At 50.7% G+C, this 16,235-nt stretch overlaps 1 protein-coding gene across 2 annotated transcripts in view; it reads right to left on the minus strand.

Moving 5' to 3' along the window:
* The window catches only part of SFXN5 (sideroflexin 5), a 122,956-nt gene that overhangs the window by 57,867 nt on the left and 48,854 nt on the right, over window positions 1-16,235 (minus strand). For both annotated transcript variants that reach the window (XM_055119976.1, XM_004609113.2), the window contains exons 7-9: window positions 2,602-2,655; window positions 1,207-1,263; window positions 439-504 (exon numbers count right to left, since the gene is read on the minus strand). In XM_055119976.1, coding sequence (XP_054975951.1) covers window positions 439-504; window positions 1,207-1,263; window positions 2,602-2,655 — 177 coding nt within the window. The remainder of the gene's footprint in view (window positions 1-438; window positions 505-1,206; window positions 1,264-2,601; window positions 2,656-16,235) is intronic.

Raw genomic sequence — 16,235 nt, forward strand, 5'->3', positions numbered from 1 at the left:
AGAGCTAGTGACCTACTGGAAGCCGGGGGCGGGGGCGGGGGCGGGGAAATGAGGCCATTTCAGAACAACCTCAAATCCTGACTTTCAAAGCACAAAGGGGGGCGGCAAACCATGCCGGTAGCACGATGGGGGGTGGGTTGGTCGTTGTGAGCAGTTCTATCCCTCCAGCGGCACGAGAGGAGAGCTTCATAGGCGAATTCTCTCATTAGAGGCAACTTTCCCATTTACATCTCCTAATTATGATCCCCCACCCTCTCCAATCCCAGGTCTCTTCTCTCTCTCTCTCCCTGGAAATCCTGCTCTGACCATGTCCCACCTGTTCCCCAGAAACCTGCTTCCCACACCCCTCGCCTAGCCTGACCTCAAACACATGTGACCCCCACATGCGGGACAGGGCCCCGGGCTGAGAGGAAGTGGGTGTGGGGGGAGGCTACTCACAGCGATGGAGACAGCACTGATGACAGCACCCAGGTAACCCTGGATGAACTTGGACGCAGGCGAAGGCTAGAAGACAGAGACACAAAGTCAGAGCCACTGGGCACACAGGGCTTGCACACGCCCGCCTGGCAGCCGGCCCCGGGGAGGGAGTGAGGGAAGTCAAAGGGGCGCGGTTGGGGGGGCAGGGATGGCCGCACTGCTGGGGGCTGCGGCCTGCTGGCCCTCCGCTCCACACACACATCAGAGTTGTCCCGTGGGTCTGTGGAAATGTCACAGGGCCATGGAGGATGGGGAGAGTGTTGAAGGGCTTGGCTTGCATTGTGCCACAGTGCCAGTTTGGGAGGTGTTTGGTGGAAAATCAAGGGCACCAGGGAAGCGTGGGTGGGTGAGGGAGCAACTGAAGAAGGGGTGGTTCTCGGGGTGGGGCGGGGGGAGGATAGTGCAGTTCGGGGTGCTCGCAGCCTGGGGATGCCAAGACCGCTTCTGGGCAAGCTTGGAAACTCTGACCCCTGAGGTTGACAGAGCCCTAGTATAGACTAAGCGAGGAGACTTCTGAGCCCGCCCAGCTCCTTCGACCCCACAGGCTGACCCCCCTCAAAAGCAGCCCCTTCAGGGCAGGGAAAGGTGGTGTCTGGAGAAGGCTCATGCTCAACCTAGTCACAGGGCAGGGAGAAAGGGGGCCAGCCCCCACCCCCCACCTCCGGACAGTGTCTGTCTGTCCATCCATCCGTCCATCCGTCTGTCTGTCCGTGTGCCCACATAACTCACCTTGGTAGCATTGCGGTTTGCATAGTTGACACAAGCGTTGTGGCTCTGGTTCAGCCACTGAAAGGCAAAGGTGCAAAGTCAGAGATGGTGTTAGCCCCACCCAGGAGGCCAGCCTGCCCGCCACCCCCGCCAAGGCCAGGCCCCTGCAGAAGGCCACGGGCCACATCTCTATCCCCCAGGCCATGAGTCAGCCTGACCGTCGTCTCGAGGTTTTCCCCAGGACAGTGCCCAGTCCTGGAAGTGTCCTGTCCTGTCCAGATGCCACCCGCCTGCCCCAGTGGTCCACTGGCTCCAGAGACGGTCTCCTCTCCAGGAACCCAGGGCTGCACGGCCAGAGGGACTGCTGCCGTCCTTTCACGTTGCTCACCGGGGCATGTCGTGGGCATTTAGGCCCCAGGATGACCAGTGGCTCTGCTTCTCTTTCAGGGTCACTCCACCCAACGCTTGAGCCCCTTGAACACCACACACGGACGGGCACCCGGAGGTGCTCTGTTCTGAGAAGACTGACACTTCCCCCAAAGACAGGTTTTTCTCCCTAGGATTTTCTCTGTGTGTGTGTGTGTGTGTGTGTGTGTGTGTGTGTGTGTGTGTGCCAACTGTTGGCAGGGAGCCAACATCCAGAGTATCTCCAGGAACAGAACCCAGCAGGGCCGGTGACACCTCTTCACCCGACTCCCTGTGGGCCAGGGTAGATGGCCTTCCTCACAGGTTGAGGGAAGCTGCTGCCAAAGAAGCTGAAGGCCTCGAGGCACTGGCCGTAGACAAGTAACTGGGTGCCGAGATGGCCACGAATGAACCATCCGCCAAGGGCACCACCAGGCCAGCCCGTAGAAGCCTCCTCTGATTCTAGGGTTCATATGATGCCCTGCTGGAAGGCCGGGGGTTTCTTCCAGCACTGCTGGGCTGGGGAGAGCTGGGGAGGGGACACTGTCCCTGAGATCCCTGGACAGGAAAGAGGCAGGGCTTCTTCCCAGCCTTGGGGGCTCCTTCTATTAGCAAAGTGGGCAACACCACCCTCCGGGGGTGTCGGGAGTAGGGGCACATTCTGGAATGATCAAGAGGGACGGTATTATTTGTTCACTCAAAAAAAGGTAGTTCTGGGGTTGGAGCGATAGCCCAGTGGGTAGGGTGCTTGCCTTGCATGCGACGAGGCCGACCGGGGTTCGATTCCCAGCATCCCATATGGTCCCGAGCACCGCCAGGAGTAATTCCTGAGTGCAGAGCCAGGAGTAACCCCTGAGCATCGCCAGGTGTGACCCAAGAAGAAAAACAAACAAATGAAAAAAAAAAAGTATAGTTTTCCAGGGGGCAAGGAGTAAGTGATTTGTGAAAAGGGGGTGATAAGCCAAAGACATTTGGAAAGCTTTGCCCAGAGCCTCTGTTTGGAGGACTTACCTGCCAGAAAACAGTGGACGCCAGTGTCTGGTTGGGCAAGAGAAGACCCACCACCTATGAGAGATGGGAGAGAGAGAGAGAGGAAAGGCTGAGGAAGGCAAACTCTTCTAATTTTCTTTTCTTTTTTTTTTGCTTTTTGGGTCACACCTAGTGATGCACAGAGGTTACTCCTGGCTCTGCACTCAGGAATTACCCCTGGCGGTGCTCAGGGGACCATATGGGATGCTGGGATTAGAACCCGGGTCGGCCGCGTGCAAGGCAAACGCCCTACCCGCTGTGCTATCACTCCAGCCCCTCTTCTAATTTTCAAAACAAAACAAAACCGAGTTCTTTGACTCGTGAGATGAGTCTGTCCATGTTGATGGTGGTTTGCTCACATACACAGCTGCCACAGAGACGGTGGACGATGCTGGAAAACTCCCGCTTGCAGAATTACATTCCAGCCTAATCTCAGTTTTGTATCTTCTATATAATCAGACACACAGACATACACACACAGGCATACGTGTAATGTATCTCTGAGCAGGAGAGAGGGAGAAGGCTCGGAGGTCCCACTGCTTGGTGCTACACTGTCCCACATTCCTCCGGAAAATGCCTGTGTTCTTTTGGACAGTGAACACATTTTGTTTCCATAACTGGGTGGCGGGGGGAGGGAAACACACAGGAGAACAATAAAAACGAGCAAACAAAAGAAACCTTTTCCCTTCTATGCCGCTAACCTGGCTCCTTCACGCTCCTCACCATCTCATAGGATTTTTGTGGCGATTACATTGCAATCATTTCAAAGGCTTTCAGTGCTTTTATAAATACAAGTTGAGGGACTTTAAGGCTGAGCATCCATGAAGCAAATTCTATGCCACATATAAGTCCTGAAAGAAACACTGGATGGTCAATAAAACTTGGTGGATGAACAAGTGAATGAAAGAAATAAAGAAATGAAATAGAGCATCCCCAGGTCCCAAATATCTTCTAAGACTTAGATTTGCTGCCTTACTGATTTAAGTCAAGATGAATGATCTGATCTTGGCACTGGCCAAACCTCAGCCTTCAGGAATCATGTGTTTCTCGAGTTTACCTTTTGAGTGCGTCTGTGCAAAATAGTCTGTGCAAAATAACATCTACCAAGTATTGCTGCATATGGAATAAATGTTCACAACCATCCACATATTGACTTATTTATTATTCCTGTAGATAAAATGACTCTTTGGCAAGAATTTCTGCAAGGAACAAGTATAAACATTCAATACTAGACAGTAAATCAAATTCTAGACATCCTCAGCAGCATTAGTAGATCATGTTTTAAACATAAAATGTTTTATAACAGTGAACGTGCACACACATTTATATTTATTGGCCCATATCAGTTTGAATAAAATTATATAATGTCAAGTCATTCCATATCTTCAGTGAGGAATTTTCTTAGGAGATTTTTTCCCCCAAAGAATAAGATCTCAATTTAATTTTTTTTTTATGACTGCTTAGGACATAGGAGTGAATGGAGACTTCAGGTGTTGGTTTCAAATCTGTACCCCTGTAACCACCAACTGAAAATAGACCCCTTTGGGGATCTTGACTTCTTACCCCTAAAATTAAGGAGCTGTCCAGGGAGCTTTGCTGAGAGAGGCCTAGAGCTGGGAGCCAGTCATTGTATGTGTGGTGTGGGGTATGGTGGCAGGAGGTGTGTGTAAGTGGCATGTGTGTGATGTGGGGGTGTGAGGGTGGGAAATGTGTGTCATTTGAGGGTGTGGGTTGTGTGTGGGTTATGGATATGTGTGTTAATATGCTGTGATGTGGAGGTGTGGAAGATGCATGTATATGTGGTATGTGATGTATGATTGTGTGGGGGGGATATGTGTGTATGTGAAATGTGGGGAGATGTGTGTATGGTATATGTGTAGATATGTGTGTATGCTGTGTGTGAATATATCTGTGTAGCACTGTAGCACTGTCGTCCCGTTGTTCATCGATTTGCTTGAGCAGGCACCAGTAATGTCTCCATTCTGAAACTTGTTGTTACTGTTTTTGGCATATCCAATACACCACGGGTAGCTTGCTGGGCTCTTCGAGAGGGACAGAACTATAACAATTATCAAAAATTGTCTTTTTGTACATCTATTTTCTGATAATTCCTTATTGTCACAGGCAATATAACATAAATTATTGTGTATAATGTGGTATATTTTTGAAGTGTGTGTTTGTGGTTTGGGGAGATATATATGTGGGGGTGTGCATGACGTGGGGTGTGGTATGTGGTGTGTGGGGAGATGTGTGTATAATTGAGGAGATGTGTATGTATGTGTGGTGTGGGGAGATGTGTGTATGTGTTGAATGGGGAGATGTATGTATGTGTGATGTAAGGAGATGTGTGTGCAAGTGTGGTGTGGGAAGATGTGTGTATGTGTAGTATGGGGAGATATGTGTGGTGTGGGGCGATACATGTGTATGTGTGGTGTAGGAAGATATTGTGCTGTGGCATAGGGAGATATGTATGTGTTGTGTGGGAGATGTGTGTGTGTGGTGTGGAGATATATGTATGTATAAGTAGTGAGGAGAGATGTGTTGTGTGATGTGAGATGTGTGTGGTGTGTGTGGGTGTGTGATGTGGGGAGATGTGTGTGTATGTGTGATGTGGGGAGATGTGTGTGTATGTGTGATGTGGGAAGATGTGTGTGCTGTGAGGAGATGTGTGTGGTGTGGGAATTTTGTGAATATGTGTGGTATAGGGAGATGTGTGTGTATGTGTGGTGTAGGGAGGTGTGTGTGGTATGGGAAGATATATGTGCACATGGTGTGTGTGTGATGTGGGTGTGTGTATGGGGGGGCATGTGTGTGCGAGTCTGACAACCTCCCAAGCCTGTTCCCCACCACTGGGCATGTAGCATCCGCCTCACCCAGCAGCTTTTATAACGGGTGTTATGAGCGTGTCTTCCCCCTGCAGCCCCAGGGACCCCCTGAACCGTGCTCCTGAACTGAGCTTGGCCATCAGGAGCCTCACAAGGGCCTCCTCATCTTTACCAGAGAGCTTCCCCCCGGGATGCTTCTTCCATCACAGCCCCCTTTTGTCAGTCCTCTTGGCAGTGGGAGGAGATCTTGTCTCAGGGCCAGAAATCAGGCTTCTGAGTAGCTGGCTGACATCTGTCTTGCAGACGAGCATTTAACCGTGTCTCCCTTTGAAATGACCATCAGGAAACCCAGGCCAGGTCCCCAAGGCTGAGAGACAGTGTTTGTTCCTGCCTAAACTCCTGGCTTCATCCTTTCTTTTTCTCAATTCACTTTCCCGAGTTTTATCATATGCCATTTTTTAATATACTCTAGCATCATTTCCACCATGAACTAGCATCCGAACTAAACTAGTACCTAGGTATGTCCAACACACACACACACACACACACACACACACACACACACCCCACCATTACCACCCCCCCCACACACACATACTCAGGTACACTTAGACACATATTCATACACTTACACATGCACACACTCGCACATGCTCATACACACCCCCTACATGGTTGTACACAGTGAGCTCTTTCCCTTGTTGGTCAGCCCCAGGGGGGGGTCTTCTGCCCCAGCCACCCACCCTGACACGGGTCTGTGGCATGTACTGCCTACTTCTGACTCCTTCTGCTTTTTTTTTAAAGAGATGAGTGACTGCTTTTGCTAAGCAATTCCCCATATGTCACTTACCATGAACCTTATTATAACTCTGGGGCTCAGACAAAATAGAGAGTACCTTCTATATTTGCAAATGAGAGAGCTGAGCCTTAGAAAAGTCAGTGCTCTAAGCCAGGCCTCGTAACAAACTAGAATCGGGTCTCCTGATTCCTAACTTGTGGGCCCAACAATGATTTAGGGGACTCCTTCCCCAGTCAACCTCCCGAGCACCAAGGAACGGTCACTCTCTATACCTGTTTCCAAGCAGCTTCTCTGCAGACTCCCGGGGGCGGATGTCAGAGATACTGAATCTCAATAAACACAAAGACTAGACTGGCAGAAGCGGGTCTGCAGCCCTGTGCAGAGAGCAAGCCTTGCGTGTCCGAGGCCCTGCATTCCATCCCTGGCAGCCCCGTCCACAATGAAAAACCGAATGGGAAAATGTATAAGAATGTCCCTTGTGGGCTGGAGCGATAGCACAGCGGGTAGGGCATTTGCCTTGCACGTGGCCGACCCGGGTTCGAATCCCAGCATCCCATATGGTCCCCTGAGCACCGCCAGGAGTAACTCCTGAGTGCAGAGCCAGGAGTAAGCCCTGTGCATCGCCAGGTGTGTCCCAAAAAGCAAAAAAAAAAAAAAAAAAAAAAAAAAGAAAGAAAGAAAGAATGTCCCTCGTAACAGCTGTGCATGAACAATCGAGATGGTTCCGTTGGGGAGCGGAGAAACCCCAACATCCCGGCAGGACCTCGGGGAGGAGAGGTCAGTGCGCCTGGAGCCCAGCAGAGCAGGAGCCAGCGTGAGCTGAGGGCTGCGTGGACATGTGTGCGTGTGGATGTGTGTGCAGAGACATGCAGGAACAGCTGAAGGAGGAGTTTCGGGAAGCCCAGAGGGGAAGAGGAGAAGGCAGACAAGCCCCCACAGCCTCGGCCGAGCGGGGCCGGAGGAGCCTGGGAGGCGGAGGCGCGGGGTCCAGGGACGCAGCCAGGTTCCAGCCAGGCCTGCAGCGCCCGGGTGCCAGCCCCGTTCCCTATTAGGCAACACGCAGCACCATCTGCACAATCCCGGAGCAAGAGCAGATATTTTATAACTTCCTTCTTTTTTTTCTTCTTTTTAAGTCTAAATTAAAAATAAATGTTCCTTCAGCTCTCAGATGTATATCTCGGGTGCAACCTGCCCACATTCACTCGGGCTGCCCTTTCCAGAACATGGCAGGGGAAAGGAGGAAAGTGATGGAGAGAGAGAGAGAGAGAGGGAGCCAGTCCACCCGGCTTCCATGCCAGTGGGCTGCGCCTCTTCCAAGAGGGAGAAGCTTCAGGCGTGGCCGCGCAGACGGGTGGAGAGAGCCCAGAAGCGGCTGGTACCCGGGAAAGTGGAAGGCAAGCCAGGAGCCAGAATTTCCAGCCCAGCCTCCACCCGCTCTTGCTGAGGGCCTTGGCCAAATCTCCGCTCCCATTTATAGTTCCAAATTTGAACTGGGGTCCCCTCTGCAGGCCCCGCCTCCTGGCAGCGGTCCTCACCACACATCTGTCTACCTTTCTTGAGTCCCTTCCCCCCGGAGACCTGGCAATGGACAACTGGACTCTAATTCTGCATCCTCCTATGTACATCAGTTGTGTGATCAGCGGCTAGTTCCTTGAGTTCTTCGGGTCTACATTTTCTCATCCATTACACGGGAACGCTCCTAGCCTGGAGAGCAAGTAAGGCACTCGAAGAACACAGCACGAAGTCGGCCTTTTGGCCAGGGCTTGCTGAGCGCAAAGCAACAGGAATCACTCCCTTCTCTCAACGTTTCCCAAAGTAGGTGATGTGCCCACGTCTGTGTGTATGTGTATGTGTGTCTGTACGTGTGTGTTTGTGTGTGTGTCTGTAGGTTTGTGTGTTTGTGTGTGTCTGTACGTGTGTGTTTGTGTGTGTGTCTGTAGGTTTTTGTGTGTGTGTAGGTGTGGGTGGTGGCCGGGAGGTTGCTGGGCCAATGGGAGAAGGTTGGCGTATCCTTGCATGCCATTATGGGAGGAGGGGAGCAGGGTCTGTTCATTTACTTAAAGGAGGCAGATTTCCAGAGGGGCCCTGGGTGATTGTTTTTCTGAAAAGGGATCCACAGTTCAAATACCTGTGGGGGTTTCTCTCCTCTCTAGCTCGACCCTGGCCTTTGCTGGCCCCTCCCGTGTCTCCCACAGAGAAGCCTCTCCCCGCCCCCCACCTCCCCCTGAACGTGCACGTGCTGCATTCCTCAAAGGGCCGAGAGCTCCTGCAAGCGGCATGGGGGCTTTTCTCTCTGAGGCCCCCCTACACCCCAAAGGGAAGGACTCAGCATGAAGCTGGACCACACTGCAGGCCCAAAGAGAGCTCAGCTATGATTCAGAATGTAACATGACTTCTTAAAAATGGAAGGCACATTGCGTGATAAGGCTATAATCAGGGTTGCATCATGAGAAGTCAGCATGTATCTACACTGGGCGAAGTTCACCGCCAAGTCCATTTCTGTCCTTCACTGTATCACTGGCCACTCCGTCCCGATTCACCCGGCCCCTTCCCTTCTGGTAACCACTGTTGGACTTCGCATCTAAACTTAATTTTGGATTTTTTTTCAGGGGGGGGTCATTCCTCTTTTCCTCTATATGTCACACGTGAGTAAAATCATACTGGTGAGGGTTTCCTCGGCCTGACTTTTCACTACCCTCAGCACCCTCCTGGTCAATCCATGACGATGAGACCACAGGATTCATCTGTGTCTGTGGCTGAATCATGTTCCATTGTGCAGATCAAGAAGATACTATGTCTTCTTAATCCAATCACTATGTTGGGTGGTGGTGGTAGTGGCTTAAATTATTTCTTATTAGTGGGGGGGCATCTGAGTTTTGGGGTTTTACCTGGTGGTACTCAGGGCTCACTCATGGTGGGGCTCAGGAGACCATATGTAGTGCCAGGGATCAAATTAGAAATGACACAACAGCAGGCAAGGCAAGAGTCTCACCCCTGTACTATCTTTCTGGCCCACCCACCCTTCTTTCTTTCCTTCCTCCCTCCATTCCTCCCTCCATTCCTCCCTTCCTCCCTCCTTTCCTCCCTCCCTCCTTCCTTGCTTCCTTCCTTCCTTCCTTCCTTCCTTCCTTCCTTTTCCCCTTCCTTCCTTCCTTCCTTCCTTCCTTCCTTCCTTCCTTCCTTCCTTCCTTCCTTCCTTCCTTCCCTCCTTTTTCCCTTCCTTCCTTCCTTCCTTCCTTCCTTCCTTTTCCCCTTCCTTCCTTCCTTCCTTCCTTCCTTCCTTCCTTCCTTCCTTCCTTCCTTCCTTCCTTCCTTCCTTCTTCCCTTCCTTCCTTCTTTCCTCCCTCCGTTCCTCCCTCTCCCCACCCTACCCTGGAGCTCAGTTCTGTAGAGTGATTCTCAAACTCTACTGTCTTTGGCCACTTGTCAGTTTTGGATCACAGCAAATACCTCTAACAGGTGACAACCATCATCACTCATCTTTCCCTCCCTTAATACTCTTTAAGGTCCTAGTTGCCTTGGGGTGTTGGCCTTTGGGGGTCAGGTTGAGTCCCCCCCCACCCCCATGCTTTGCTCCTCCCTGCGCCTTTACTCTTGTCATGCCAGGAACGAATGTCTCCGCTCTTGACTCTTCTTGCCCATCTGACGGAGTCTGGTCAATGGTTCCAGGGTAGTGGTGTCCAGGCTTGAGCTCAGGTTTCAGTGGCTCCTTTAGTTTCTGCCACCTTCTGTGCTTCTCACACTGCACAGGCCCTGACTGGGGTCCTGGTCCAAGGAGGACGAAAGGCAGAGGGAGCCGGGGCGGAAGGATAGTGCAGTGGTGAAGGAGGTTGCCTTGCATGTGGCTGACTCCATCTCTATCCCCAGCACCATGTATGGTCCTCCAAACCCCACCAGGTGCAATCCGGAAGCACAGAATCAAGCCCTAAGTACTGCCCAAAAGGAAGGAGCAGGGTCCAACCAGGCTTAGCAAGTTCCCCAGATCTGTGGTGAGAAGCAGAACTGCCTCCATCAAGCCCAGTCTAGAGACACCACGGCAGCCACAGAGTCCTTAGAAGAAGCGCTGTGGCTGCCCCTGGGGTGAGGAGGCGCCAGCTAATCCATACCGGATTTGCACAGGTCAAGCAGCATATGGGGAAGCTGGCGCTGTTCTTCCTGGGCTGAAGAATCTGCACCCTCTAGGCACTTGCAACTGTCTCCGCTCTTGGTTGGTTCCCAAGAAGCCGTGTGTATCCGCCACCCTCCCCGTGATGCTGAGTGAGCCCACTTCTGGGGCTGCCTGGGCAGAGCCAGGAAGAAAGGGAGTTGGTACTCGAACCTGGTCTTGGGACAGATCAGGAAAGGGGCCTTTAGCACCCTCTGGTCAACTGGCTCCCAGGAAAGAAGCCCCACCTTCACCGTGGGCTCCTCCCTCAGAGCGTCCAGCTGCTGCCGAGATGCAGTCTAAGCCGATACCTTCACCTGCTTGGTCAGAAGTGACGTGCGCGGTGAAGAACAGGATGGGGTCGATGGCCACAATCCTGTTACTGCTCGATGAGACTCAGAGAGAGCCCTCCCCCCTGGGCTGCTACCCACATAAAAGAAAATCAGTGGAGGGGCTGGAGTGGTAGTGCAGGGGATAAGGCACTTGCCTGGATGCAGCTGACCCAAGTTCCATCCCCAGCACCTCATGCAGCCGCCTGAGTACCACAAGGAGGGACCCCTAAGCAAAGAACCAGGAATAAGCCCTGATCCCTTCAAGTGTGGCCCCCAATTATTTTAAAGTGTGATAATCAAGTGATAAAAGGAAAATTTCTTTTTTCACGCATAGAAAATCAGGAAAAGAAAAACAGAGAATGTGTCCGAATAAGCCGGTGGCAAAACTAAAGTCAGGCAAGGATTTCAGGGTTTGACATGACGACACTTGGTGAGATAACGGAAGAAGTCACCGAGTCGCCACATCCTTTCTACTTGGCTAAACCCTCCTCTTCCTTTCGAGCTTTCAGCCTAGCGCCATTTCCTCCAGAAGCTGGTCCTGACTCCAGGGGGAGGTTACGTCCCCTCTCAGCTGCTCCAGAGCCTCAGGAAGCCGAGAGGGGAGACTCCAGGGTGGGCACGGGCACAGAGCTCTGCCACAGACCCCTCCCTCCACACCCACACACTCAATTCTAAAAGATTCCTCTTCAGGTGCAAAAGATCTGCAGGGGCTCTGGGACTCAACAACTTGTCTTTTTTTCTTTCTCCCTTCTACTCTGTCTCTATCTTCTGATGTACCTGGCTAAATAATCAGAAAACTAACACCTCACAAATAAAGGGTGCCACCACTCTTTAAAGAAGCACAACCAGCTAAAGAAACCTTTTTTTTTTTTTTTGTCAAGCAAATGTTTGCCCCTGCCAATGAATTCCAGCTAAACTGGTTATTCCCTTTTGTTGGATCTGCATTCCTTCCTTTCAGGAGGAATGGAGGGACTGGACCACACCACACCTGGCAGTGTTCAGAGCTTCCTCCTGGCTCTGCGCTCAGGGATCACTCCTGGCAGGACTTGGGAGGGACCCTATGCAGTGGATTTAACCCCTGTACTATCTCTCTCTGGCCCTTCTGGTGGGGTCTGAACTTGACTGGAGTGGCTGGTGGCAAAGACAGAGGAAGACAACCCAGGGCTGGAATTTCAAAAGCTAAGATTAAAAGAGAATCGGATAAGACATCAGAAAGGCCCAGGGGACAGACGGATCCTCAAAGTGAGTGCTCTGTGTCTGCCCCCCCAGCCCCAGGGAGGAAGTGACCATGCCAGCACCTTCTGAGAAAGGGGCGTGTAAGGCCAGGCAATCATCCATGGTGTTAAGTGGGTAGGCTGGGCATACAGTATGAGCACAGAATGTCCCCCCCATGCCCCCCTGTGACTGTGGCTTGCCTGGTAGCCCCCTGAACTCACTGCCTGGATGCTCCTGGTCCACTGTCCTCCGTGTCCCAGTGGGTTTGGGGAGCTGGGGTTTTCAGACAGGCTCGGGGAGGGGAGAGGAGGGCAGTAGGGTCAGGGGAGCTGAGGAGGGAGGCACAGATGCCCCCCCAGTTCCCAGTGTCTGAGGACAAGGGGGTGCGGGCTGGCAGGCACAGAGATGCCAAGAGGCTGGGACCAGAGCCCAGACACCGGCCTGCCTCTCCCTGCCACAGGTGCCCAGGGAGGACACTGCCACACACCGCGGGGGCAAACCTGTGGCTGGAGTCCTGGGGGATAAGGGAGGGCGGCTTCCCCCTCCAGGCCCCCCCAGAAGGAGGGTCACAAGCCACGCTGGCCTCAGGAACAGCCGCGGTGCCCTGGCTTAGCCGCCGTGCTTATATATAAATTGGGATCTCTTCGCCATACACCAAAGGGGGGGAAAGTTCCCATCTTCAAATGTTAAGCTTAAAATAAGACGCACTACACGGGTGCCAGTGGATCTGTGAAATCTGCTGACTAAACTGGCAGCCGCCTCTGGGAGAGAACCAGCTCGTTTCTCCTGAGTTCTGAGAGAGAGTGTGTGGTGAGGGGGGTGGGGGGGGAACACTCTCAGGCAAGGCGGGAAGATGCAGGTGGAACCTGGGACACTCACCTGGGCCGGAGGCTGCTGCGGACGCTGCTCCCAACAGCCTCTCCATCAAGGCCCCTGGCCAGCCCGACTCACCGCTTGCCCTCATCACTCAGGGGCTTGGTTCCTAGTGCATTTGCTGTCCCTCCTTCCCCGCCTATTTTGGGGAGCATTTTATTTTTTATTTTGTTTTGGGTTTTTTTGCTTTTTTTTTTTTAGGTCACACCCAGCGATACACAGGGGTCACTCCTGGCTCTGCACTCAGGAATTACTCCTGGCAGTGCTAGGGGAACATATGGGATGCTGGGAATCGGACCTGGGTCGGGCACATGTAAGGCAAACGCCCTACCCACTGTGCTACCGCTCCAGCCCCTGGGGAGCATTTTAGTGGCTCTGCATGTGTGTACCGCTTACCCATCCCTCCATTCGGGGGCTTCCCGACACTGGACAGGAGCCTTCACCCCTCTTCCGGCCAGCCGTTAGCGGAGATGAGTGTGCTCCCAGGAACTGGCAGGGCTGGAGGGGACCTGAGTGGGCAGTGGGAGCCAGGCCTCAGGGAGCAGGGAGAGGACAGTCATGGTGCTCCTTTTATAGGATGAGGAAAGGCAGTGGCCTGAGGCAGGAGGGGAATGTCCCCCGAGTCTTTACATGGTTTGTCTACATCAAAATGCCACGATGGGTGCGCTGGAGCGATAGCACAGCAGGTAGCGGGTAGGACGTTTGCCTTACACGCAGCCAATCCAGGTTCGATTCCCAGCATCCCATATGGTCCCCTGCGCACTGCCAGGCGTAATTCCTGAGTGCAGAGCCAGGAGTGACCCCTGTGTATCGCCAGGCGTGACCCAAAAAGCTAAAAAAAAAAATGCCACGATAGAAGGTGGAAGGTTTCCACTTCCTCTCTGGACTGGTCCAGCTGCTGGGAATCTTTTTTTTTTTTCTAAAGATTTTGGCATATTATACTACAGATAATGCTTTCTCGTGGACATTATTCTGACACCACACCCGTCACTGGTGTACCATCCCCCTCTCCTCCCTCTCACCTGCCTCTCAACTCAACTGTGTCACTTCTCCTGTTGTTGCATTTGGATCTCGGTTGCTGCCTCACTGTGTATCTTTAAGTCCTATGAATGAAAGAGATCACTTTGTATCCATCCCTTTCCTTCTGACTGGTTAGTCGAACCTCGGTAGAAAGTAATATAGATATTTCTAAAAAATAATAATAATAAAAGGACTGGAATTCCCATATGACCCAGCAATACCACTTCTTGGTGTCTATCCCCAAGACATAAAAACATTAAAAAGAATATATGCACACCTATCTATGTTTATTGCAGCACTTAGTACAGCCCAGTTCCCAACTATAGATGAATGAATTAAGAAGTTGTTGTGGGGCTGGAGAGATAGCACAGCGGGTAGGGCGTTTGCTTTGCACGCGGCCGACCCGGGTTCAAATCCCAGCATCCCATATGGTCCCCTGAGCACTGCCAGGGGTAATTCCTGAGTGCAGAGCCAGGAGTAACCCCTGTGCATCACCAGGTGTGACCCCCCAAAAAAAAAAAAGCAAAAAAAAAAAAAAGAAGTTGTTGTATGCACTATGGAATACTATGCAGCTCCAAAGAAGGACAAAAGCATGCAATTTGTAGCAACATGTATCTAAATAGCTGCTTGGAATCTCCAGATGGGAAAATGTTTCAGGCCAGGATGTGGTGCAAGATACCTGTTGATTTGGCTCTAGCTGCCACTGAGGTCTGCTGGGCTTCCGACACATTTATTCCCCAAAGAGTACTTGTCCGGGTTGGGAAGTGCTTGGCTCTGATCTGACTTTCACAGCCTCTGCTTTAGCAGTAGCCTCCTGAGCACCCCGGATGAATATCCTCTCCCAACCACCCCCCCCCGGGTTGCTAACAGGGCAACAGTGATTCTGACGGAACTAGCTTGTCTGGGATAGTAAAAAGAGGCTGGGCACAGATGGGACACTTCCACATCACCCTGCAACTGAGAGGCAGAGATGGGGTCCTAACTACTCACGTCAGGGAACAATAGTCATTCATTCTGTCATTGGCCTCTCCCAGGAAATGAACCTCTAATCAACTTTCTCTGGTTGGTGACAAGATCCTGACAAATGACATACCTTTTTTCCTCCCAAGCACTGAGGGAGTACTTATAAAGATTATTATAACAAGTTCCTAATAACCTACCTATTGGCTATTTTTCCCTGTCTGACTAATGGAATTCCTATAATTAGGGATAGCCTATACACAGTTAAATCCTACATGAAATATAAACAGATGTGTTGTGGGAGAGTCTGATAGAAAGCTCTTTTGGGGAGTCATTTTATGTCCTTTCACTCATCCCTTTGTTCTCTTTCCTGTAATGTGGTTGTGATGGCTGGAACTCCAGCAGTCATGTTGGGCTGATATTACAAGGTGACTTTGATCACAGAAGCCATAGAAGTACTGCCACTGGTGTAGAAATATAGAAATCTGGACTTTTGATGACATTGTGGGAATCCATCTACCTCAGAGTTTTTATGACATGAGAGAAAAAGAAATTATTTTAAGTTATTTATTTTGAACTTTTTTTCTCCTGCAGTGCCAGAATTTGAACACAGCATCCAACACATAAAAGGGAAGTGCTTTGCCACTGAGCTATATCCCCTGCTAAGCAAGAATGCTTTTTGTTTGTTTGTTTTGGGGCCATACCTGGTGATGCTCAGGGCTTACTACTAACCCCGAGCTTTGAAATCACTCCTGGCGGACTAGGGGAACCATATGGGGTGGCAGAAATCAAACCCAGGTCATCTATGTGCAAAGCTAGCACCCTACATGCTGTACTATCACTCTGGCCTCTATTTTGAATATTTTAGTATGTAGATGACACTAACCTTAACTAATACAATCATATGATATGATATAAAAACACACACAATACATCTCAATGGTAGAACTGTAACAGTTACTGTTTCTGAAAATCAGACAAACTAAAAAACAAAAAGAACAGATACACATATACACGTATGTATGTATGCATGTATTATGTAGTACCAGGGATTGAACCCAGACCTCACATATGCAAGTCATGCATTGTAACACTAAGTTTCCTATCCGGACCAAAGAATATATTTTTAAACTTAACCTCTTGGGATTTAAAACATGTTCTTCTAAAAGTTAAGAATTCAAAACCATAATTTAACACTTTTTAGAAAATAAAAGCAGATTACTCTATAGGAAATGTATTAACTATAGCCATGTGGGTAAATATATTCAGAAACAAAAAACACTACCCAAGCATTTTTATTAAGTGTTCAAGTCCAAAAGTAAAAAAATTAAATTGAAAACAAAACTATAAAACAAGCCAAGGGAATGATCTATATCGTAAAAAATAAAAATAGAAATTAAAATGGAAGAACTGATAAATGAACTGCTAATACCAAGATACAAGTCTCA

Source organism: Sorex araneus, chromosome X (assembly GCF_027595985.1).
Source record: "Sorex araneus isolate mSorAra2 chromosome X, mSorAra2.pri, whole genome shotgun sequence".
Classification (NCBI taxonomy): Eukaryota; Metazoa; Chordata; class Mammalia; order Eulipotyphla; family Soricidae; genus Sorex; species Sorex araneus.